The 25971-nt window shown below is 42.3% G+C and overlaps 1 protein-coding gene across 2 annotated transcripts in view; it reads left to right on the top strand.

Annotated features, from left to right (window-relative positions):
• Window positions 1–25971, top strand: part of Copg2 (coat protein complex I subunit gamma 2) — a 134617-nt gene that overhangs the window by 108019 nt on the left and 627 nt on the right. For both annotated transcript variants that reach the window (XM_005331098.4, XM_078040541.1), the window contains 3 exons: window positions 24155–24252; window positions 25086–25224; window positions 25512–25610. In XM_005331098.4, the coding sequence (XP_005331155.1) occupies window positions 24155–24252; window positions 25086–25224; window positions 25512–25610 (336 nt within the window). The remainder of the gene's footprint in view (window positions 1–24154; window positions 24253–25085; window positions 25225–25511; window positions 25611–25971) is intronic.

Below are 25971 nucleotides of genomic sequence, written 5' to 3'. Positions count from 1 at the left end.
AGCCTACTCTAAAAACACCTGTGGTTTGCTTCTCTTCTCTGCTCTACTTCTGAGTCTGGCCTTGATAATGCTCACCTCACCTCCTTATCCATGAGATCTGCCAACACGCCAAATTTCAGAACTCTGCAGTCTCCCTACCCCCTATCCCATGCTGGTGCCACCACAAATATAACATTCACTCATTATCAAAGTGCCTCCTGTCCCTTTCTTTTCCTGTTAATTCCCCTGAAACAGGACATGTCCCACATACCACCTTCCCATGGCAGCCCAAATCCTGTGTCTCTCTTTCCACCATTGATGTGAATTTAACCATTACTAGGTCATCCCCTGCATTTTCTCCCACTTTGGTTTTCCAGGCATCTTCTGCTTCCTCTTCATCATCCAGTTTCATACTTCTCCTGCCACCTCACAGTCATTCCATGGGCTCAGGAGTCTTTTCTTCCATGTCTGTTTCCTTCCTGACCTGTCCTTACTGCTGCCACCATTGCCAGCTTCTTTGTTCACAGAGTGCTCTACTGAGTCTGTCTGCTTCTGAATTCACTCCTAACCATCTTAGCTTCTTGTTTGCACTATTTTGGTGACAGTCATCTCCTCTCTTAGAGTTGTTCCCCTTGATTTCTGTTCATCTTATCATTTTTTTAAGTTGTCAGTGGACCCCTATATTTTATTTATTTATATGTGATTCTGAGAATCAAACCCAGTGCCTCACATATACTAGTCAAGCTCTACCACTGAGCTCAACCCCAGCTCCTCGGCATGCTCTTTGATGACATAGTGATCCCAGCCTTTGCTACGTGCTGTGACTACTACAAACTCATTCCCTTTAGGCCCCTCCTATCTATTTTTCATTCCTGGCTTTCCTATCCATGTCATGATCTGTCTTCTCAGTGGACTTCCCTCATACTTTGCCCCATTTGCAGGGAAGAGGCTCTGAATTCCCCACATTAATTCCCCTCCTATATTGTCCTTGTGGTGGCTCTAATGGCACAGTGCCTTCTCTGGTCTTTTCAACCACCTCTTATCCCTTGACCACTAGGCTCCTTCTGGTCTTTCTCATTCTTGTCCACTGAATCACTGCCCCTTTTATGCTTTCCATGGGTTATAAATTCCTCACCTTCTTTCCTAGTGCACAAGTGTATAATCATTTCTCCTGCTCTCCTCTTTGACTGCATAGCAAAGTACTGTCACCATTCCCATCTGTAATTCTTTTAGCTTCCATCTGTGATTTGTCCAGTCGTTCAGCAGTCCTTTCTAGTGTGTACTATTCCTTGATCTGTTGGCAGCTCCTGACGAGTCAAACTATTCATTCCTCCTTCCATTACACACAGTGTACCAACTTCACATACTCTATTTGGTAGCTTGTGCTCATGTCTCTGTCTCCAAGATGTGTGTTTTTTTCTGGCTCAAACAACAATGGCTGCCTGTAACCTTTCAAGTGTCCTTTCATTTCATGTCCTTTCTTTCATACTCTTCTAAAAACGCTCTCAAATGTACATATGCCTCTAATTTTCCTACCACATACCTTTCCCCACTTCCTTTTGCCTTCTGCCATCACTCCTATCCCACATATGCCCGTCAACATCCCAGCATATTCACACACTCTCATCCTGCATAGACACTGGGCCTGACAACTGTCTTTTCCTGGATACTCCCATCCATCCACCGCCTCTCCTCCTCCTCCCTCCTTAATACTCATCTGCTCCATGAGCTCACCTTTAGTGCTGGCTCCACTCCCCTCTGCCTCTTCCTTCCCTGTATGCTACCAGCCTGCTCCTCTCTGCCCACACCCACACATTGTCCTCCTGTGTGCCACCCACCCCTCTCAGCCTCACTCTTCCACCTCAGTCCTCAGCTGGAACCACACTGTTGGTGCTGCTGTCCCTGCCCTTGGCAGAAAACCCCCACTCAGCCTCCATCCTCCCAGGTGCCTCCCTGCTTCATCCATTTCCCTGGTCTGATGGGCCTTTCCTCCCATGATTGACAGTCATATCTCTGATGCCTCCACCTTCCCTGACTCACAGGTGTCAGGTGCTCACCCTCCCATCTCTGCCCCATCTCCTTTCTCCCCCCTCCACCAGTGATTCCCACCCGGGGATGCACGACACCCAGGTGGCCTATCAGAGTCATCTTTGGGTCAGTTTGTTGTTGCCATTTCTGTTTGTGAGCAAATCAGTGCTCCCCCTGATGCTCTGATAGGCCTACCTGGGGGCCGTGCCCACAGCCCCCCCTCGGGTGGAATCCACCCCCCCCACCCCCGGTTAAGAATCACTGGTGTGGACGCCACCTGTACTCTCTGGACTTCACTCTCCCATCTCCTACCTCCACCCTTCCTCCAGTGGTGACCATTGGAGGTCCTCACTCTAGGATCTCAGCACTTCCCCCTCTACCTACCCTTAGGCTGCTTTTTCTTTCATCTCTCCCGCTCCACTATAGTTACTTCTCTGTTTCCTTTTCATTTAGCAGGTTCTACAGAAGTTATGATACCTCCTATGTTTCCTTTCAACCTCTCCTCTCCTCCAGTGTTTCTCTTTCCCCTGGATAGGGTCTCATACACTACTGGATAGGGCACTCTCCACTGGGATCCACCCCATTCCCCTCCCTGTTTACTCCTCATCTATGACCTACCTCACCCCAGTGTGCACAGGAGAGCTATTGTTTGCCCAGACACCCATCCTCAGAGTCCTCATGATCCACTTGATAGATTCTCAGGCATTCTGTCAGTATGTTTGGTCCTAATCTAATCTTTCTGTTTGCTAACTATTATCCCTTTTTCTTAATCCCCTTCTTTTTCTATCAGAGACAGGAGCCCCTCCAGAGCCTTCTGCTTTGATTTGAAAATTCTTTGTAATTACTTTTGCTTTTCCTCCAGGCAGCTAGTCTCTTTTTCCTTTTGGGGTAAATTGAATATTATTGCCAGCACTGGAGATGGAACCTTCTTCTAGGTCAGATCAATAGCGTTCTTTTCTCAATGCCTGAAGCCTGGCTCATGTCTCTTATCCTCCCTCACTCCCTTTCCCCACTCTCAGTCCACTGTTTCCAATCTTTCCCTCCTATTCCCCAATAAACCACAACCAAAATCCTATCCCTGCCACCCTCCCTTCCCTGCCAGATCTGTAGTAAAGAGCCTGGCCCAAAATTTCCATCCTTGCAACAATGCTGAAGCTTCAGGGCATATGTTCCTTCCTTTCTGTACTGTCCATTCCTTTTTTGCTTTTATTTTCCCACTCTGAGCCTTGCAGGCTGGTCTGCACATTCAAGTGCCTTCATTCGGACTCTAGCACTACCTCCTTCTTCAGGCTTTCCTTTACGGTCGAGCCTGTGTCCTTCCACCCCATTTTCTGCTGTCTGCCCTCCCTTGGTTTCTCCTGAATCCTGTCTGTCTTCCTTAGGTGACTCTCCTATTGTACTGCATTACTGTCCCATAGGCAAATTTTACTTGCCATTTTTTGCTTGTTATGTACACCTTCTCTGATGCATGAGCCTATAGAAGGCACCCTACCTCATCTCTATATCCCATATTTCTCTCAGTGACTTTTAGGACTCACCTCATCATCAGATTCACATCTCTTTTTTCATTATAGAAGCCTGCTCTCCTCTTGAACCTTCTGTCATGCTCAGACTGCTTCCTTCTCCTACCACCTTCTCTTTTGCAACCATCAGCTGTCACTCCCCAGATTGCCCATTAATTCTGGCCTCTACCTACCCTTAGGCTGCTTTTTCTTTCATCTCTCCCGCTCCACTATAGTTACTTCTCCGTTTCCTTTCCATTTAGCAGGTTCTACAGAAGTTATGGTACCTTCTATGTTTCCTTTCAACCTCTCCTCTCCTCCAGTGTTTCTCTTTCCCCTGGATAGGGCCTCATACAGGAAATGCACCACTGCCCATCACAGTTACCCTCCCAGTACAGAAAGACTGTCCAGGACTGCCTTGTTTTCTCTTTCTTACCTAACCTCGCTGCTACCTTCTCATACAAACTAATGCCTCACTGGGTTCTGGTTTCTACCTCCCTGTGGCTTTACTGTGTCCTCCGTCGAATCTCTTTGTTGTATGGTACACTTCTCTCCTTTCAGCCACCTCTTAACAGCAGAAGAACAGATTGGTCACTGCAAAATGCCTGTTCTGCATTGGTTCCCAGCTGCTCTTCCTCTTTTGCAAGCATCTCTCCCACATACTAGACTCATTCTACATAAGTCCACCGCATGTCCCCAGGGTATCTGCAGTGCCGTACATATAGGACCCATCTTAAAGAGCAACACTGCCCTGTTTCATCTGTTCTATACAAGTTGTTGTAGTTCCTTGCTCCACTCCTTTCTTAGAGCCCCACTCTGCAAATGCTGACTTTTGATTCTGCTCCTAAGGCCTGGCCTTGATACTGCCCATCCTACCAGCTTGTCCCTATGACCTACTAAAATCCTTGGCTTGGGAACTCTGCATTCTGCCTGCCCTCTATTCCATATTAGCTCCCTTACCTGTGTTGAGTCTACCACAGGCTCATATTCTCTTATGTCCAGAGTGCCATTCTTCCCCATCATCTCCCCCAAAACAACTCAAATCAAAGATACCACCTTCCCATGGCAATCCAATTCCCATGTCTCTCTCTTTCCATCCTGGATGTGGATTTAACCTTTGCCAGGGCATCTCCTGCATTTTCCCCACACTTTTTAATCTTCCACGGATCCTCTGATTCCTTTCCGTCATTCAGTGATATGTCCTTGGCCACTTCCCAGTCAGGCCATGAACTCAGGAGTCCTTCTCTCCACATCTGCACCTCCTAACCCACCCCTTCCTGCTGCCACCATTGCAAACTTCTTTGTTCCTAAGGTGCTCTACAGAGTCCATCTGCTGCCTGAATTCACCCCTGAAAATCCTAGCTTCTCAGTGCTGCCACATTTAGAGACAGTTGTCCCCTTACTTGGAGCCACTGCCCTACCCTTTCATCATCTCATCATGCACCTTGTTAAATAGTGGTTCCCAACATTTTCAAGGTACCATGATCACTATAGCCTCATTCTCCCTAGACTTCTTACCACTTCCTCTTCATTCACCCCTTATCTTGCCCATGTTCTTTGTCCTTGCTGGGCTTTCTTATGCTCTTTCCCTGCATTAAGACACAGTTCTCATATGTTTATTCACTCACATGTACATTGTCCTTGCCATCTCTCCCTTAGGACAGTACCTTCCCCAGGCTTCTCAGCATGCCTCTCCTCTCCCAGCTGTGGGCTCCTTCCTTTTCTCTTCACATTTTTCTTACCCAGTGGACTATAACAGCTACTATCATGCTGTACCCTACTGGAAAACTCCTCACTTCTCTTCCCTCTCCTGGGCCCAGATTGATCCTTTCTCCATCTTTCCTCCTTTACTGCATGACAGTATTGTTGTACCCTCCACATCCACCAAACTTTTGGCTACTGTCTGTGAGTCCTCTGATTCTCTAGTCCTCTTTGATGTGTACTCCCTTCTCAACCACATTCACTCAACTTGCATAACACTACTGATGTACACCTGTTACTCAGACTCTCATGGTCACTGCCTTGTGGCCCAGCAATGAAATCTTTCCAGCACCCCACATCCAAGAGTTCAGGTGACCCATCACATTGCCTTTCTTATCCTTTCTTACACTATCTTCTGAACCATAATCCTGATTCACATATCGTGTTCCTACTCCCTACACACACTTGTCTCCTGCCCTCACTCCTGCCCTGCACTTGCCACTATATCCCAATGCACACACCCCCATTCTCAGCCTAACTTGACACTGGGCCTAACAAGAGTCTCTTCCTGGACACTGCCATCCATCCCACCCATCGCCTCTGCTCTTTCTGTTCCTCATCCGCAGTCAGCTCCTCCATGAGCTCACCTTCAGTGCTGGCTCCACTCCCCTCTGCCCCTTCCTTCCCTGTGTGCTACCAGCCTGCTCCTCTCTGCCCACACCCACACATCATCCTCCTGTGTGCCACCCACCCCTCTCAGCCTCACTCTTCCACCTCAGTCCTCAGCTGGAACCACACTGTTGGTGCTGCTGTCCCTGCCCTTGGCAAAAAACCCCCACTCAGCCTCCATCCTCCCAGGTGCCTCTCTGCTTCATCCATTTCCCTGGTCTGATGGGCCTTTCCTCCCATGATTGACAGTCATATCTCTGATGCCTCCACCTTCCCTGACTCACAAGTGTCAGGTGCTCACCCTCCCATATCTGCCCCATCTCCTTTCTCCCCCCTCCACCAGTGATTCCCACCCGGGGATGCTCGACACCCAGGTGGCCTATCAGAGTCATCTTTGGGTCAGTTTGTTGTTGCCGTTTCTGTTTGTGAGCAAATCAGTGCTCCCCCTGATGCTCTGATAGGCCTACCTGGGGGCCGTGCCCACAGCCCCCCCTCGGGTGGAATCCACCCCCCCCACCCCCGGTTAAGAATCACTGGTGTGGACGCCACCTGTACTCTCTGGACTTCACTCTCCCATCTCCTACCTCCACCCTTCCTCCAGTGGTGACCACTGGAGGTCCTCGCTCAAGGATCTCAGCACTTCCCCCTCTGACCTGACACTCTCAACTGGGATCCACCAAATTTCCCTCCCTGTTTACTCCTTCATTCAGGATCTATTCCAATTCCAGTCTACATGAGAGTTGTTCTTTTGAAGGCTCTGTCTCCCACTCACAGGTTTCTTATCAATCTGATCCTTTAGTGTTGTTAATATCTCTTTTCCTTAATCTATCCTCTTCTTTCTAACCAGAAAAAAAGCCCTTACAGATCCTGCCAGTTTGGTCTCCAAATTCCTAGTTTTCCTACAGACCAGCTTCTTACCTTTTTCTTTCCTTTTTCCCTACTTAAAATTCCTCTTTCTTTTCTGAGTGGACTCTGGTCTTTCCTAGCCTGAATTCATCACCCTCAACAACAAAATGGAATAGTCCACCAGCTTGGTAGAAGATGATTATTACCTCTCTATGTCTGAGGCCTGCCCGAAGGTCCAAGTCCAGTCCTACCTTCAATACTAACATTTCTTCTCCTAAACATGTCCTCCAATACAACCCAGTATACCCCAACCCGATCTGTCTGAAACCTCAATCCCTATATCCACCCATCTGAGTATCCACCTTTCCCTATAATAGAGTCTGGCCCTAAATTTGCACCCATGCAACAACATTCAAGCCTTTAAATGCACATATTCTTCCATTCTTCCATGCCCAACCCTTTTCTGCTTTCTATGCAGGCTTGCAGTCTAGCCTGAGCACTTAAGTACCTTCATTGCAACTCCAGGACTGGCCCATCTCCCTACCACCCCTCTCTCTTCACTCTATCCTTTTTGAGTGTCTTCTGACCCTACTCCCTCTTTTGATGAATCATTTTACATCCTTTTTTTTTTTTTTTTTTTTGGTACTGGGAATTGAACTCAGGCACCTGGACTACTGAGCCACATCCCCAACCCTATTTTGTATTTTATTTAGAGACAGAGGCTCTGAGTTACGCTATCACTTTTGCTAAGGCTGGCTTTGAACCCATGATCCTCCTGCCTCAGTCTTTCAAGCTGCTGGGATTATAGCACGCCCAGCACCTTGCTGCCTTTCTTTCTCAGACCATTTCTTCTCTTTCTCTGCCAGAACAAGCGAAGGATCCCTGCCTCATCTCTATGGCCCATGCTTATCTTAGAAACCCTTAATCCCTAAATTGCAGAACTTTGCTTTCTCCTGCATTGCCATTGGGCTACCTCCATTACTTTCTCATATTAAACCCATGATGCCTCACTGGGTTTCACTGTCAACTTTGCACTCCACTCTGACTTCAGCATGAACTTCCTATGGTGTGGCCTAGTGCCTCCCACCTATTTGAATTCACTCTTTTCTCCCTATGAGTCTTCTCACTTCTTGGATGTGCTCTCACTGCTCAAACTCTTTATATTCTCTTCCTGTCCCATTTTCTCTTTCTGAACCTTTGACGTACCATTTCTTCCTTTGATTCCCTCCTCTTACTTTCCTTAAGCTTCCTGTTCCTACTTCTTTTCTGCTATAATTTCTTTCTCTTTTTTCTTCCCATTCCATCAAGCAAGTTCCCACAAAACTCTACAGTCAGTCCTGCTACTTTTTCCCGTTCCTCTTTTTCTCCATCATTTCCATTTTCCCCAGTAAAGCGCCATTGACCAAATGCACCCCTGTTCAAAGAGTTTGCCCTCATAGTACCCCTAATCGTGTCCAGAGTCCACTTGTTTTTTCTTTCCCTCTTGACATACAACCTGCACATCACTCATGTTCAAATTTTAAGAGTCTCTCCTTATACAGATACTAACTTTCCATCCTGTTCTCCTGCCTTCACTCTTATCCTCTGGATGAATTGACCCAAATTAGAAATTCTTCAAATCCCAAAGTTCCCCAACTCTAAAAACTTGCTTTCTCCTAAATTGCATTTGGCTGCCTTCATTACTTTCTCATATTAAATCCATAAAGCCCCACTGGGTTCCACTATCAACTTCTCCCCCCTCCCTGACTTTAGCATGACTCCCTGTGGAGTCAGCCCCCACAGGCCACATGTCCAGCCTTCTAGCAACCTTGGAATGGTAGAAGCACAGAAACAGTGAACACTACAAATTGTCTCATCTACATTTGCAAGCATCTTTCTATCCATATTCTGGAGACCCATCTGCATGGATCCATCTCCATGTCCCTGAGGTTACCGGCCAGTGCCGTCTATGCAGGAGCTATCTTAAAGTGCATTGCTGCCTGGTTTTGTCTGTTTCACACAATTCACTATGGACCGTTGCCCTACTACCTCTGTAGGGCCCCATTCTGCAAATGCATAGATTTTGATTCTGTGTTCTGCTTCTAAGGTCAGACCCTGACACCATGCATCCTACTGACTTGTGCCCTGAGATCTGCCAAGACCTCTATCTTGGGAACTCTACTTTGTACCTGCTCCTTTTCCTCACTAGCTCCTGTTCAAAACTGACCCCTTACTACTTTATGAGTCTCTGTCCCCATCATGTGCCTCCTATTCCCTTATTATTCAGCTGACTCTTGTACATAACAGATATCTCATATACCATCTTCCCATGACAGCCCAACATCCATATCTCTCTCTCCCCACCTTGGATACATACTTAACCCTTGCATAGCAATCCCCTGCATTTTCTACCATTACTTTTCCCGAGAGTCTCTACTTTTCGTTGTCATCATTCCTACTTGCCCTGCCACTTGCCAGATAATCCATGAACTCATGAGTCTTTTCTTTCTGATGACTCCTTTCTTGACCTGTCTTCACTGCTGCCACCATTGTCAAACTCTTTGCTCCCAGAGGGCTCTACTGAGTCCATCTGCTGTCAGATTTCATCCTTAATACTCCTAGCTTCTCAGTTCTGCAGTATTGGAGATAGTCATTTGCTATATCAGAGTAATTCTCTCAACCATTGATCACCTGATTCCAAAATGATACAAGCACTAAAACTTCATTATTTTCGACCTCCTCGCACCTCTCCTTCATGTCTTACCCATGCCATGTTCTTTCTGCTTGCCTTTGCTCACCCAGATTCATCACTTTCTCTCCCTCCTCAGTCCTGATGCGCCTTTCTTGGTGCAGTACCTTCCCCAATCTCTCAACAGCCTTCTCCTCTCCCAGCTGCTGGGCTCCTTCCTCTGCTCTTTCTCAATTCTTCTTGCCCACTGCTCTGCAACATGTTGTAAACCCCTCACCTCCTCTGCCCTCTCCTGGGCCCAGCTGATCCTTTCTCCTGCTTTTGTCTCTACTGCATAGGGAGGGCCAGTCATCTCCTCCCCATCTGCCATTCTTTCAGCTGCCATCTGTGAATCAGCTGGCTGATCCAGTAGTCCTCCTGTGTGTGCACACCCTTTTCGACCTGCCCTTCACAACCACTGCTCCCCCACATTCAGTGAGCTTTGCATCACAAAGATTGAACCAGACCTCCATGTTCTACCCAGCAGTCCCTGTGGCTGCAGGCTGTGGGTTCTATTTGGAGCTCTGGGTCCATGAGTCCCTGAAAACTTTCAGGTGGCTTTTCACATTCTTTCTTTCACATTCTGAAAACGCTCTTAAGAAGTGTATCCTGATTCACCTACCTTGTTCCTGGCCCCCCCCCCCCGACTCCGCCACACACACACACTTGTCTCCTGCCCTCACTACTGCCCTGCACTTGCCACTATATCCCAATGCACACACCCCCATTCTCAGGCTGACTTGACACTGGGCCTAACAACAGTCTCTTCCTGGACACTGCCATCCATCCCCACCCATTGCCTCTGCTCTTTCTGTTCCTTCATTGGCAGTCAGCTCCTCCATGAGCTCACCTTCAGTGCTGGCTCCACTCCCCTCTGCCCCTTCCTTCCCTGTGTGCTACCAGCCTGCTCCTCTCTGCCCACACCCACACATCATCCTCCTGTGTGCCACCCACCCTTCTCAGCCTCACTCTTCCACCTCAGTCCTCAGCTGGAACCACACTGTTGGTGCTGCTGTCCCTGCCCTTGGCAGAAAACCCCCACTCAGCCTCCATCCTCCCAGGTGCCTCCCTGCTTCATCCATTTCCCTGGTCTGATGGGCCTTTCCTCCCATGATTGACAGTCATATCTCTGATGCCTCCACCTACCCTGACTCACAAGTGTCAGGTGCTCACCCTCCCATCTCTGCCCCATCTCCTTTCTCCCCCTCCACCAGTGATTCCCACCCGGGGATGCACGACACCCAGGTGGCCTATCAGAGTCATCTTTGGGTCAGTTTGTTGTTGCTGTTTCTGTTTGTGAGCAAATCAGTGCTCCCCCTGATGCTCTGATAGGCCTACCTGGGGGCCGTGCCCACAGCCCCCCCTCGGGTGGAATCCACCCCCCCCACCCCCCGGTTAAGAGTCACTGGTATGGACGCCACCTATACTCTCTGGACTTCACTCTCCCATCTCCTACCTCCACCCTTCCTCCAGTGGTGACCATTGGAGGTCCTCGCTCAAGGATCTCGGCACTTCCCCCTATGATTTAGACCTGGCACTCTCCACTGGGATCTACCCCATTCCCCTCCCTGTCTACTCCTTCACATACAACATGCCTCAACCCCAGCTTAAATTACTCAATTGATGTTTTCTCCCCTTCATTTTCATCTTTTTTCCCTCAAAATCATTGTTTTAGAGATTCAGACAATTCCTTTTTCCTTTTAACCTATGTTGTAAGCTTTATCTTTCTTTTTTGTGTACCTGATCCATTGTGCATTTATACTTCTTACATTTACATTGTCATTGTTTTCTAAACTTTGATAAAAACCCAGAATTCTCATGGAAGCCTCCATGACTTGCTTGTGCCTTGTTCTCCCATTCCTTTTGTTTCTGCTTCACACTCACACTCTTTTAAGTGATTCCTCTAAAATATCTAGGTTGTAAACTTGTCCTTTCCAGAAGCTTAGATATATAAATGCTGCCCATATTCTTTCATATATATATATATATATATATACACACACACACACACACATATATATACATATATATGTGTGTGTGTGTGTGTATGTGTGTGTGTATTTTTTAGTTGTAATTGGCCATAGTACCTTTATTTTATTTATTTTTATGTGGTCAGCTCCTCCATGAGCTCACCTTCAGTGCTGGCTCCACTCCCCTCTGCCCCTTCCTTCCCTGTGTGCTACCAGCCTGCTCCTCTCTGCCCACACCCACACATCATCCTCCTGTGTGCCACCCACCCTTCTCAGCCTCACTCTTCCACCTCAGTCCTCAGCTGGAACCACACTGTTGGTGCTGCTGTCCCTGCCCTTGGCAGAAAACCCCCACTCAGCCTCCATCCTCCCAGGTGCCTCCCTGCTTCATCCATTTCCCTGGTCTGATGGGCCTTTCCTCCCATGATTGACAGTCATATCTCTGATGCCTCCACCTACCCTGACTCACAGGTGTCAGGTGCTCACCCTCCCATCTCTGCCCCATCTCCTTTCTCTGAGGATAGAACCCAGCACCTCGCTCGTGCTAGGTGAGCGCTCTACTGCTGAGCCATAACCCCAGCCCTAAAAGCTGCCCATGTTCTTAATTCCCTTTTGTCTTGTACTAACATTTTCTGTCTTTAAAATTATGTACCATCAAGTGTAACCAGATCCCGCATGTAGGACCATCCCTTACTGTCTACTTCTATCCCCATCACACATTCTTTTTAATGTACTGTAATATGGTCATTATCTACATTCTTCCTGTTAATCTACATGTTTCTTTTTTTTTCTTTTTTCTTTCCTTGTGTATATTGATATTTTTCTTTCTTGTTTTTCTCAGCATCTACTTTAATCCCAGACTTAGAAAAATCTAACATTCCACTCTGATACATATAGTTGTCTTCTCACTTTAGTGTCTCTTCTCACCACCACTCTTTTCTTCTTGGGTAACTTTGGTTTCTCTTAACCCTATGTCCATTTTTTTGGTTTACGCCCTTGTTTTACTGACTTCATTGTTTCTAGGTTTCCTAATTGTGATGCTATCAGCTCTATATTTATTCAAATTTCTCCAAAATGTTATCAAGTCCATACACTTTTCATTTCACTTAGTTTCCTCCTATATTTTTTTCTTGCTCCATTTGTTATAATTACAGTGCCAAATCTTGGCAATATGTCAACCTTACATGACCTTTATCTAAAAGTAAATTTTACATTGCTTATCCACTGGTTTTCTTCTGTTTTCCCTATTTAGCCTTGGAAAAACTATTTTTATTAGCACCTATATACTCTTGTATCACCACTATTCATTCACTGGTGTCTTCCTGTTAGGTGCCTCTTTTTCTACATTCATTGCTTGATCCATTTCTGAATCTCTGCTTTCTTATATACTGTGCTGAGTTGCTTTCATTCTGTCTTTGTTTCTGATAAGATTCCTACCACTTGCCTTGTTTTTTATCCACTTCACTGAACTTGTCACCGACTTTTCTGTAGATTAGACTTTTCTTTATAAATGCATTTTCTTTTCATCTGTCTTTAAAAACAACCACACTCCACAGTCCTCTTCTTGACTTAACTGCCATATGAGCACAGGAAAGTTTCAATATCCTTTGTGCTTAAATAACAGTTTTTGGTAATAAACATTTATATTGCATTATCTTAAATTTTAAACAGCTCCAATCCATCTCCCTTTAAAAAAACCTAACATAGTTTCCAAACCATCATTAAAACACTGATGAAAACTTTCACAAATTTCTTGGTTATTTTAAAGGACACCTGCCTCATTATCTTACATACATTTCATCAATAGTAGACATGTTTGTGTGTGGTACAGAAGTTCCCATACTAAAATAAAGATCATAATTGCATTTTCCTTTTACACTGCAAGGAACAATGACATAATTTCAAGATAAATAACAAAAATGTATTTTTAAACGAAATATATAAAGAAAAAATGTGGAAATGTTTACTTACCAATTAACGAGTTGCTTAAGTTGTCCCACTCATATTTTGGGGAGACGACAGGAATATTGCACATGTTTAAAATCCTTCAGAATAGGAAGCGAGCCTACTAATAGAAGAGCTATGGCCACAGCAAAAATGTACCATTTCAAGCAGGCTTATGTGCAAGCAATCGTTTTTGTTAGCACAAGAATGGTAACTCACTGTACCAAATTTTCCAATCACATGATGTTTTATATATAAGAACTTTTCATGTTAAGCAGTATTTAATTTGTGTGACAGGAGAGCTGGTGATACCTGCATTCTTCTTTCTGGTCTCAGTCTTATTTGCCATATGGTACCTTGCAGATTCCAAACCAAACCTAATTCATACATTTCCTCTTTACCCAAACATCTCTTCCTTCCCCTTTTCTCTCTCTTTTTAAAATATATGTTTTCTTAGTTGCTTCTCTCACTTTTAGCCAGTCTTGACATGATTCCTTAAACTCCCTTTGATCACTTGCCCTGTCCTATCTTAAACATTCTGAACTTCTTTCCTCGACAAACTCTGATACATAAGTGAATCTAGATTGATCTCCTGAGTTTTACCTCATCACGATTCCAGCCATCCTCAACTAGTAGAACTTATTTGTTATACCAAAACATTCTCTCATGTCTACTTTAAAAAAGTTTAATCCTAATGTTTTCAAGGCTTCCAGCAATGGTTGCTTCAGGCTTTATCTTAATTTCTAACATTTCCTAGCAAACAATCACTCCAGTCACTGAGATTTCCCACAGAGACCAAGCACCAGCCCATGTAATCCTTAACACTTTTTTTGACCCCTGATCTTCTCCATTCTACACAGTTCTGAGACTTGACAGCTTTGTCTTTTTAAAAATTCATGCCTAATCTATAGTCTTGTCATTCCTCCTTCTTTTTATTTTTTTTAGTTGTAGTTGGACACAATACCTTTATTTTATTTATTTACTTTTATGTGGTGCTGAGGATTGAATCCAGGGCCTCACATATGCTAGGTGAGCTCTCTACCACTGAGCCACAACCCCAGCGCAGTCATTTCACCTTCTTAAAAACTGCTAATTCAAACAATGTCCCTTTGCTTAGTGACTAGCCTCTATTTTTCTTCTGTCATGACCTTTGGCCTAAGTATGAAGCAACAGCCATTTGTCTCGTCAAACTCTGTAATGGTTCAAATAATGTCATTCTGTCTATTAACAACTTGGAACATGGCTCTTTTCTCTTTTTTCTCCTCCTTTTGCTGCAGACCCTTACATTTCCAAAATTTCTTATTTCAGCTAGATCATTCTAATGGACATAGTCTTTCTTTTGGATATGTATATTCAGCACTATTCAGGCTTCTTCTGTGTTCCTATTTCTGTACTGAATCTGTTTCCACCTTCCATGTAGTCTGGACTTTGCTAGGATTCCTGCTCTGATCCACATTAATCTCACTCCAACTTCTCATTCTATTTCTGCACCAATTGCTTCAAATCTTTTTTCCACCAAGACTTTCTGGGCAGCCAGATACCATTCTTCATTTCCTATCTTGCCATTTTCTTGCCTTCCTCTCATCTCCCTTGGTTGATATCTGGTTTCAGAGACACTCCTTTTAGAACTTTGGTTCTGCTATCCTTCGGTGTGTCTTGTCCTGGTCCTCTTCGATACCCTAGGTATTCTAACATTTTGCAAACCTGCATGCTATGCACCCCAGCCTAAATCCTAGGTCCCCTTCTCCTGACTTACATTTCAACTTCCATCTTTCTCTTTTCTCTCTATATATGTCTCAGTAGTTTCTCTTACACCCAGTTCTAACATGACACTTTGACTTCTGAACAAACTTGAACAGTTCTTCCTAGTTATTTTTTTTCAATTATTTGCACTATCTTATATCTATAATCATAGTAATGAATATATTATTCTTCTCTAGGCATGTACTTTTGAGGTGCACTCCTTTAATGGTACACTCAGTTCTTACGAAGTACAGATAATCCTCTTACCAAATAAACTACCCACCCACACTCTCTAGTCAAGTCAATGTCTTTTACATTGCTGTCAGTATCTTTTTATCAAAATTCATCTTAATCTTCCCCTATAACCTTTCTTATCAGCCCAACTCTTAATAATTAAGTTTTAATTAAAACCCAAAATTCATAAAACCCACTGCCTTACTTCATAACTTAGTGGTATTTGATTCAGATCTTTTTAAAAGAAATAAAATATTGCACATATAATCGAGACTTCCTGTCTTCCACTCCCCAAATCATTTACCACTTTCCTTTCCAAGAGAAATTCACTATCTTAATGTGCTTCTTAAAGTAATCATTTGTAATACTGTCTTAAGGGTTTTAAATTTATATAATTTTTTAAAAATTCCCATCAAGACTTCAAGAACTAAACAGAAAGACAGTAGAATGAATTGGACATAACTTTTCAATATTCTTATGTCAATACACCACCAGTGAAACTCCACATCTTATACAAGAATGGGATCTTCATTTGAATAAGTTATACTCCATGTATTATGTCAAAATACACTCTACTGTCATGTATATCTAAAAAGAATTTTTTTAAAAAGATATCAAGAACTAATCTACTTTCCAGAGCCAGATTTTTGCTCCTTTCATTATCTACACCACTCATTCCCTGCAATCTATAACACCAAACATTTAACCAGTTATGCCCCTTTTGAAATCTGACATATTTCTCAAGAACCTTCTAGGTCTCTTAAATCCATAGCTTCTTTGCCTTTTTACTGCTCTGACTACCCAGAACCCTGCTCTAATTCACACTTCCTCGTCTTATCACTAAAGTCCTTCTCTGTTTTCTTAATTATACTCTACCATAGCTCACCTGTTCATTTTGACCATCATTTCATCAGAGCCAAGGATATAGTATTCTCCTGAGGTACAAGTCCCTCGTGATTCACATGATTCCTCAAGAAATAAAATTATTCTTCTCTACAGACAGACCACTTACCTTGTAGACGCCCTAGCTGGTTGATCCTGATGTATGTTAATGTTGCTAGCAGTACTTGTTTAGAATTTATCTTACTAAAATACCCTTAAACTTTGCTCTTAACCAAAATTTTAATTAAAAATGTATCGCATCATGAGCTAGTCTACTAGTTCCCATTCTGAACCTCTGTTAGATACCCCATTCATTACCATTGAGTCTTCCCATTCAAGTTGACCAGTTGGGCCCAATTTGAGATCTGACCATTATGGATCTCTTTTTCAGACACTTGATCTGATCTACCTCACTGCCCCTCCATGAACTCTTTTGTATTTTGAACATCAGTCCTTAACTCAGCTAATAAACACTTCTTATTCCATCATAACCTAGGTTCAAATATGTGCCATAACCCGTCAGTCTACTTCTTCCCTTATTCAAATCATTCATCTTACTTTGTTCCTCCATTTCTTTCCCCTCTGTTTCTTATTGTATCCTAGAGAATTATGCAGCCCTATCCTTTGACCCTCCTTTCAGCTACCATGTACATGACATTCTTACAGATTCAATTGTTTCCTCTGGATACTTGCCTTATGTTGAACCCTCCCTGTGCAGTGCACTGCCATCTCCCCTTGTATCCTACTTTCTTTACTGTATTTGCTTGTACTCATAGTTCAGCCTAAAATCTGGTAGGATCTTGCTACTGACCTGTTTCTTATGCCCGTCCTACTTAGCCTCTTTCTTACCTCTCACTATATTGACCACACAGATAACCTCTAGTATTTTTCCAACAAAGCTTTCTGGACAGCAAAGCCTTACACCTCTGCCACATTCTTATCTCACTGTCTCTCCTTGTTAATACACAACTCTGACAAACTTTTAATTCCCATTTCCTAAAGTTGCTGTTCAGCTCATTTTCTATATTGTACATTCTGCTTCTAGCCTAATTCACACAATCCTCTCTTTTTATTTAGCATTCAATGTCCATCTTCTACTCTTTACTTCTTTACTATTTTTTATACAGATCTCCTTAGTTGCTTCCCTCACTTTTGACAAATCTTAACATGTTAATTTCTAAGTACATCTTTGATGTTCCTCTTATAGAAGGTTCTTCTAGATTTCCTTTTGGAGATTTCCCAGGTATATCCTAACCTTTCATAATGAAGGACACATATTCTTTTTGAGGTCTCCTCCTCTTCATGTCCCCACTCTCCCCTTCACTCAGAACCAATTTTCTGCTCTTTAGATGTGCTTTCCCCTTAGATAGCATCTAACTTTTCCTCTTCCTTTTCCATCATGATTTTTGGCCCAAGTATTTTGCCAGATCCCTCCAGTTAGTACATATTCCTCATATTCAATTCAACCATCTTCCTGGATTAACATAAAATCACTCTTCCAGACTTCCTTCACCCCTTGACTGTGTTCTTCATCCTGTCACTCTTTAATGCCCTTACCCATTGGCCATTTCAGCACACTACCAGTTGCACCCTCCATTTTTAGCCTTTTTTTTTTTTTTGCCATTTTTAGCCTTCATCCTCTTCATTCTCTCCTTCTCTCCTATCCTTTCATATAAGTTTCCTCAGTTGCTTCTCCAATTTTCAGCTAATTCTAATGACAGTTGCTAGAAAAGGTTCTATTTCAGAATTATTCTTAATCTGACTTTGTCTAAAGCAGTAGTCCCCAAACTATAGATTACTAAAGCTCAAACTGACAGGGGCTACTCTGAGTTTCTGATTCAGTGGGTCTAAGGTCAGGGTCTGGGGAAAAAAAATTTTACTACTAATAAATTCCTAGGTAATGCTGTCATACCACATTTAAGAAGCATTGCCATTAACTTTCCCTTCAGTCAAATCCTTTAATTAAAAAGTTTCCACCAAGACATCAAAAATAAGTCTACTTTTGATGCTTGTTGTTCAGGTTTTTGTTTTGCTCCCATATACTTATCGTTGTAATCTGGCCTTATACCTAGCAAATCTGACTACGCAGGCCACTCTGGATCTTACTGAATTCTCTGTGCAAATCTGACTATGCAGGCCACTCTGGATCTGACTGAATTCTCCGTTCTGGGAATCTTTATGGTGCTGTGGTCTTTCTTATTACCATTCCACCTCAGAATCATTCTCTAGGTTATATAGTGCTCCTCTAGGCTTTAATCCCTCTTCTTTTGGCCCAAATGAGGCCTTCTCCCTCCAGTCAGTATCTGGCAGCCTTCGGATGATCTTTTCATTTGTTGCTTTCCTGTGCCTGTCCTTCTTGATAACTTATCCAGGGACCCATGCTTAAGCTATAAAGTGTAAACAACAATAAACAGGAAAGGAAAGGGAGGAATGAACTAATGAAACGCCTTATTGTCAAGCTCCCTTCATTTAGAAACCTATGTTTCATTCAAATGGATTCAGTCTACTTTTGAAAAGTACTCCCTATCCAGCTTCTCTCTCTAGGATCTGACTTTGATTTGCCAAAAAAAACCTTCACATGATGGAGTTACTGCTTTTTTTTTTAATTCATTATATTTGCAAAACTTATTTATGCTTTCAGTAAAGTTTGTTTTTCAAAAAGATAATTGAATTAATGAGAAGGGAAATTTAATATAGTAAGTTTTAAATACAGGTTCAGATGATTTAAGGTGTTTAACATTGTAAATTGGAAAAATTATTATGTCCATTGTTCTCCTGTACAGCAAATGTTCCTGTGGTTCCAAACACAAGGCATGATTGTACTTCTGAACCTTTTTGTTGGTTGGTAGGCAGCCATGTGATCAATTCTGGCCGTCGGTATTACTTCCAAGCTGAAACTTTTCTTTGCCAGTGTGACATACCCTAATGCTTTCTTCCCTACCCCAAAGATGCTAGCAGAGAGAGCAGCATTAAGAAATAGAGATTCCACCCAAACAGGAGGGTCTCTGAGTGACTTACAGTATAGAGGTCCTCAATGACTTAAGTTGGACCTGTCATGACAGTTACTTCTATGAGTAACCTCAGTGCATCATGTAAAGAGCACGTTACATGATATTCATTTGTTATCTCCCTTTGGTGACCGAGGGTTCCCTCCAGTATCTTAATTACATATAGCATAAACTCATCTCCCATCTACACATGGAAATAACAAATGAAGTTTTACTCTTTAGTTACATTCCCAGCATGATCTCCAGACACTCTTGTATGGTAATCTATTCTACAGAAAAAAATACTAAGAGCTCTCTCCTGGTTCTTTAATTCATCTTAATTCTTGTCTTTCTGATCATTTTAATTAAAAATCTCTCACCAAAGATTGCCCTAACTGGTCAGACCCTTGTTCTCCCATTGCATATGCTGCTTTTTGAAGTCTGGCATTAAGAGCCAACATTTGACCAAAAGACTCACATTATAAGGTCTTACAGGGTCTCCTACTCTGGGAAACACCATTTCTCATCCTATCTCCCCATGCCATTCCTCCTGCTCTTAACTACTCTTCATATAGTGCTCCCAAAACTTAGTTCCCTGTCTTCCCTTTCTTACTTGTGATCTTTAGTATAATTATCATGCCATAACCTTCTTATCAATACCTGCCAGTGTTCAAATGACTCCATCTTTTCTGCATGCTCTTCCACTCTTTCCTGATTGACCCTAGTGAAACCCTTGTTACCTACACAATTGCTTTTTTCTTCAGCTGCCATCTTTAGGTCATTCTCATGGATTTGATAGTTCTTTCTTTCATCTCCCTTGTTTCCTACATTATTCTGAATACATTTGCATTCTTAGTTTAGTCCAGACCATAGGAGGGGTTCCGGCCACTGACCATGGCTCAGATCCATCCCATTTAAACTCCTTGGCCTTTCAGTCTATTGATCATAATTGTTCTTTGAAATATAATTTAAGCAAAGATTCTCACCCTCACGACAAAAATTCTTATTTAGCCATTTTTTCTTCACATGCTTTCTCCACCTATAGTTATAATCTAGCTTAACTCTCACCTACATATTCCTCATATTCAATTCTGCTATCTTCCCGTATTCTTCATTTTGGCCCTCTTTAATGCCCTTCCCTACCCACATTTTTTATTATACCTCCCAGACTAAATCCTACTTCTTTTCTCCCTTTTAGCTTCTAGCCTCCATCTTGTCCTTTGTGGTATTCTCCCTAGGAAATGTGTGTTGCTTTCAGCCTATCTCCCCAAAGCAGGATAACTTTTATGAGCAACTTTAATGACACACTCTATACAGTAATCTACAATATCTTAACCACCTGTCCTACTTTCACATACCATCTCGCTACAAAATAAATGGATGCAGAATTCTTTTCCTCAGATACATTTCCTTCCTCATAATCTTCAATCATTCCCCATCTAATAGCAGAAATCCATTCTCTGGACAAACTACATATTCATACTCTTGAATAAGAAAGCCCAATATCTCTGAAGTTGTCAGCAATAACTTTCTATTAGCAAATCATTTAATCATCTTCCTTATAAACTTTCCTTTCAACCAAGTCCTTTAACAGTTTCTCTCCAAAGTTTCAAGACCTAATCTCCTGCAGCCTCCTACTCAAGTCCTGTCTCTCACCCTATTTATTTCCCATTTCCTTTGTGCATAAAATGTGACCAACTAGACCTAGTTTGAGCTTATAGGATGCCCCATTTGAGATCTTTATTCTATACCTGCTTTGCCTATAGGCCTCCCACTATATATTAGTCCCTTCCTTTGCTTCCATTCTCCCTTATTTTTTTTTTAATTTTTTTTTTTTTTTTTTTAGTGTAGATGAACACACAGTATCTTTATTTTTATGTGGTAGTGAGGATCGAACCCAGTGCCTGACACATTCGAGGCAAGCACTTTACCACTGAGCTAAAGCCCCAGCCTTCCCTTTTCTTTCTTATTTCCTCCTGACTTTTGGCCCAGGAATGCTGCCTTATCCTCCAAGTCATCTGTCATTCATTAGTAACTGACTCCTTTACAGCGGAGGGCAACTTTAATGGTGTTTTTCTGTACTGTTCCTCCCTTCCTCCTGTTTGTCCTAGAGAAAAACCTTTTAAGTACCTTCAGCAGCCCTCCTGCCATTTGTGTAGCATGCCCAAGGATGGAAGACTGTCTTCTGGATAGGTGTCTGCTCATTTTGGCACTCACTGCTCAACATGCTTTCACCCTCCTGCAAACTACACTGCATCTATCTGTTCCTTCTCAGTTCAATCCAGATCTATGTGGATTGCTGCAGCTGGCCTGTTTCAGATCCACCCTTTTTACCCTCTTCCTACTCTTTTGCCCTGTTAACACAACCCTTTCCTTTAATTATTATCCCTACAAAGCTTTCTGGACTCTTTTCCTAACCCGCCCCCCTTATTCTGTCAGTCTTCCCTCCACTGAGGGATACCACTGGTTGAGACCTGACAATTTCCTTCCAAATTCCCCACTCTGACATTTGCTACATGATATGCTGTACACCCTAGCTCACTTCACATACCCCTCTCCTTACTTAATTTCTAGCATCCATCTTTTCTCTAACTCTGCCTCCTCTTCATACAAATCACCTCAGTAGTTGCCTCTCATTTTCAGCCAGCCCTCATAAGAGGAGACTCACTTCTGAAAATAATTTTAATGTATCTCTTCAGGGCATACTTTCCTTGTTCCCTTTGGTTATTTGCCTTTCTTATTTATTAAGTGCTCATCTTGATATTATGGTGGTGCATTTGGTATTGTGTTTTTGCCCTGGAAAAGCCACTCTTACCTCCTTTCTTCATCACCCAGTGTCAATCATCCTTTCTGACTACACTGAAATATTACTACCAGTGGTTTTTATTGGTGTTCATCTTAAATTCTCTGTAGCTTCTCATTGTATCAACCAAACCATTTAATTAAAAAAAAAAAATGCCACCAGACAGGCATGGTGGTACATGCCTATAATCCCAGTGTGACTTTGGAGGCTGAGGCAGAAGGAATCTAACTTCGAGGCCAGCCCTAGCAACTCAAGTGAGACCCTCAGCAACTTAGAAAGACCCTGTTTCTAAATAAAAAAATAAAAAGGACTCTGGGGATACAGCTTAGTGGCAAAGTACCACTGGGTTTAGTTCCCATTACCAAAAATAAATGCCATAAAAGTTTCAGGAACATTTTCCTGACCAGTTTTCTGTCTTTACTTCCACATTAAATTCAATCAGTTTTGTCTCCAGTCTGTGATCTAGCATTGTTTCTGGTTTTGTCTCTTATTCCCTTTCCTAGTTTGCCTATAGCCTCCCTGCTTAATATGAACACATCTCATTATTACTTATTGTGTATCCTGACTCTTCATACTTGATCATGACCTTTGTTCCTACCATAGTCCTATCTCTCTTAGCTGACCTGTGCTAGATTTGTGTTAACATACACTTCTCTCCTCTTCCTCTTGAAGAAAATCCTACCTAATTTAACCAGTTCCAAGAATTTGATCACCCCTTATAATAATGAAACAGATTCTGCACTCTTGATAAGTATACTCTTTCCTATATGGGTCAACTCACTACCATCCTTTATTTTCTGCATTCTCCTGAAACCATCAGACTCATTCTTAATAAGATTCCCACCAGTGGTTTGAATTAAGCACTCTCTTACCTATCTTGCCTCTAATCTTTCAGTCTCAGCTGCTCAAAGTCATCATAAAATAATTTTAAATGCAAGGTATTTCACAACTTGTTCCTAAACAAAATGGTTGCCAACTACCCATGGACTTTTCCCTCCTCTTTACTTTTGCTCTTCTACCAAGTTTTGAGATCCAACTGAACTGTTATATCCTGTCACTTAATCCTGTAAGCTCACACAGCACTTATTAAAACTTATATTATAGATAGATAAGTCACACTCCCACAAACCACACCTATTTAACTACAGCATAATCAGTTTTTAGAGAGGTCATGCCTCAGCCATCTTTTTTGTCTGAAGTGTCTGCCACATTAGCTTATACCTTTATGTGTAAATGTCAGTATGTTGGATGGATGAAGATGGATGGAGTTTAAAGTTAAGACTGAGTAGATGAAAGTCTTACTACCCAAACTGTCATGTGTAATCTTTACATTTGCATCTATTCTCCTTACCCATCCCCCAAACTAGTGCTCCAATTTCTAATATTTTTTGTACCTGTAAGCCTTTCCTAAACCATGGATTAGACCCTAAGTGCCTTCTGCCTAAATTCCCTCCTTCAAAACAGCTTAGATAGTCCTATCGTCCTGAAGACTTCACCTTCCAAAAATGTGCCCACAACTCCATTTCTTAATACTTCCACCAGTCATCTCAAGCATAAAAGTAAGATGCCCACTTGCTTTTCCATTTAAAGACATTGACTTTATCAATATTAGAACCTCGTTATTGACAGTAATTACTAACTGTAGGTTAAAAGTTGACTTTTACAGCAAGTTCATTCTGATGATCTGTGGACTCCCTGTCAGTCCACAGTCTAAAGATCGTATTTAATACTGAAACTGATGTACTTGGTCAGTGTAAATTTGATGATCTGTATGCTTTTTACATCAGTATTTTTTGCTTTGTCAGGTCCCGGAACACTGGTTGTTTTTATTTTTCAACATACACACCCTTTTGACAGGCATGGCAAAAAGCCCCCAAAAGTATCTCCCCAGCTACTTTGTTCACATCCATATAAAAACCGTTTGCCCATGTCATCTTTACTGTTTTAATCCATAGCATCATACTCAGTGAGACTGCCTTTTGGACCCATTCATTGCAGGCTGCTTTGATAACTATAACTCTAGAAAATAGGGCATGTGGGTGTGTAACTTGAAAACATGGAGCACAGTACTCAGTATGGATGGTGCTTCCTAAGTAGTGATAGAAACTTCAAACTTGCACTACCCACTGATGTGGGTTTGCCTGCTCTTTCTCTCCCAGTTGCAGTCACATTTAGCTGCACCTTGAAGTTTACAGTCCGGGACTGTGACCCTAACACTGGAGTTCCAGATGAGGATGGGTATGATGATGAGTATGTGGTGAGTCGACCCTGCAGAGCTTTGACACCTTTACAACACTAAGTGACTTCTGCCTTGAAGTGTTTTTCTAGGAACAGCTGACATGAACCCATGGGCTTCCTGTTATTAAACAGATTACAGCTGAGGATGACCTGAACTAATCCTATTCTCTAATGGGATTGCCTTAAGGCAAAGAGAATTAAAATTGACCACTTCAAGATTAGTTAAAACAAAGAAACTCAGCCCCTTTTTCCCTTATATCTTGGTGTTCAAACTAAAAATGGTTTGGTTGATACAATGAGAAGTTACAGGGAATTTAAGGTGAACACCAAGATATAAGGGGAAAAGGGATAATTAAGAGATGGAAATAATTATATGATTTTTTCATGAGATTATAATAAATGAGATCAGTTTTATTAAAAGTGGATTGTATTATTTCTGCTTCAACACTTTTAGTTTGCTTACTGCCAGATCAGGGACTGAAAAGCCTTCACAGAAAGGAGGGAAAACTTCAAATAAAAAACAAACAAACAAACAAAAAACCTGTTTGTGAATGTAATATTTAGAAGGTACTGAACAACCTGAAATGCATAGTTGGGTGTGGCAACAGGATTGCTGTGTACTTTAGGGCTACAGGTGGTGATCTGACAGATGACCTGTTTTCTTACTTGCTTGTGTTAAGGCCTACAACATTAGGTTTATACAGACTACATAACTTAAACTGTTGTGGTAACAGAGTTTTTCTTAGGCCCCAACAGGGATTTAACATAGAATGATAAATGATTATGTTCCTTCTCTCTTTGTTTTGTACCAAAAAGGATTTTTATTTATCGATCCTTGCTTATTACCCCTAGCTGGAAGATCTTGAAGTGACTGTGTCTGATCACATTCAGAAGGTTCTGAAACCTAACTTTGCTGCCGCCTGGGAAGAGGTGGGAGATACCTTTGAGAAAGAGGAAACCTTTGCCCTCAGCTCTACAAAAACCCTTGAAGGTGAGAACAACTTTGCTGCCAGTGTTATTGCCTGATAGCAGTATCAACCTAATAGACATATATATTATTCCATAACTCCTTTTTCTTTAAATCCTTCATAACTCATCTATTTAAAAGGCCAGGTTCCTGTCTTCATCATCAATTAAGTCAACTATTTTCTAGGCCAGTACCCTCCCTATATGCCATCTATACCCCTGTTTACCCCCAGCTCCCAAGACACCCCAGAATAGCGGCAGATCCCTGTGCTGAACTATTCTAATACTGTTGCATAAACCTTCTCTACACAGAAGCTGTCAGCAATATCATCACATTTCTGGGCATGCAGCCATGTGAGAGGTCAGATAAAGTACCTGAGAACAAGAATTCCCACTCACTCTATCTGGCAGGTAAGAGACTTGGATCACATTTCTCTTAAATTTTGTTCCAAATTTAATAGGAAGGGATGTGGATGAGCATCCTGTGCCCTGCTATTGTCCATCATCCCATTATGTGAGCAAGAATTTGAAGTACAGTCAAAATGAATAATTTGTTTTGCACGCCATTCTTAGGTTCTTTTAAGATGTATATCTGGCCCAAGATACTGAAGTCTCCCTCTGTCTTTTGAATACTCCAAATCAATATTATTCAATACCTTCTGTGTGCCTGGTCTCATGGGACTATTGTTAAAAAATAGAATTTATATGAAGGATTCAACTCTCACAAATTTCTAGAAAAGATAAACTAAAATAATAGAAAGGAGATGTAGGC

This window comes from Ictidomys tridecemlineatus, chromosome 2 (genome assembly GCF_052094955.1).
Source record: "Ictidomys tridecemlineatus isolate mIctTri1 chromosome 2, mIctTri1.hap1, whole genome shotgun sequence".
NCBI lineage: Eukaryota > Metazoa > Chordata > Mammalia > Rodentia > Sciuridae > Ictidomys > Ictidomys tridecemlineatus.
The sequence above is the reverse complement of the archived record's forward strand: the minus strand, read 5'-3'. Positions and strand labels throughout refer to the sequence as shown.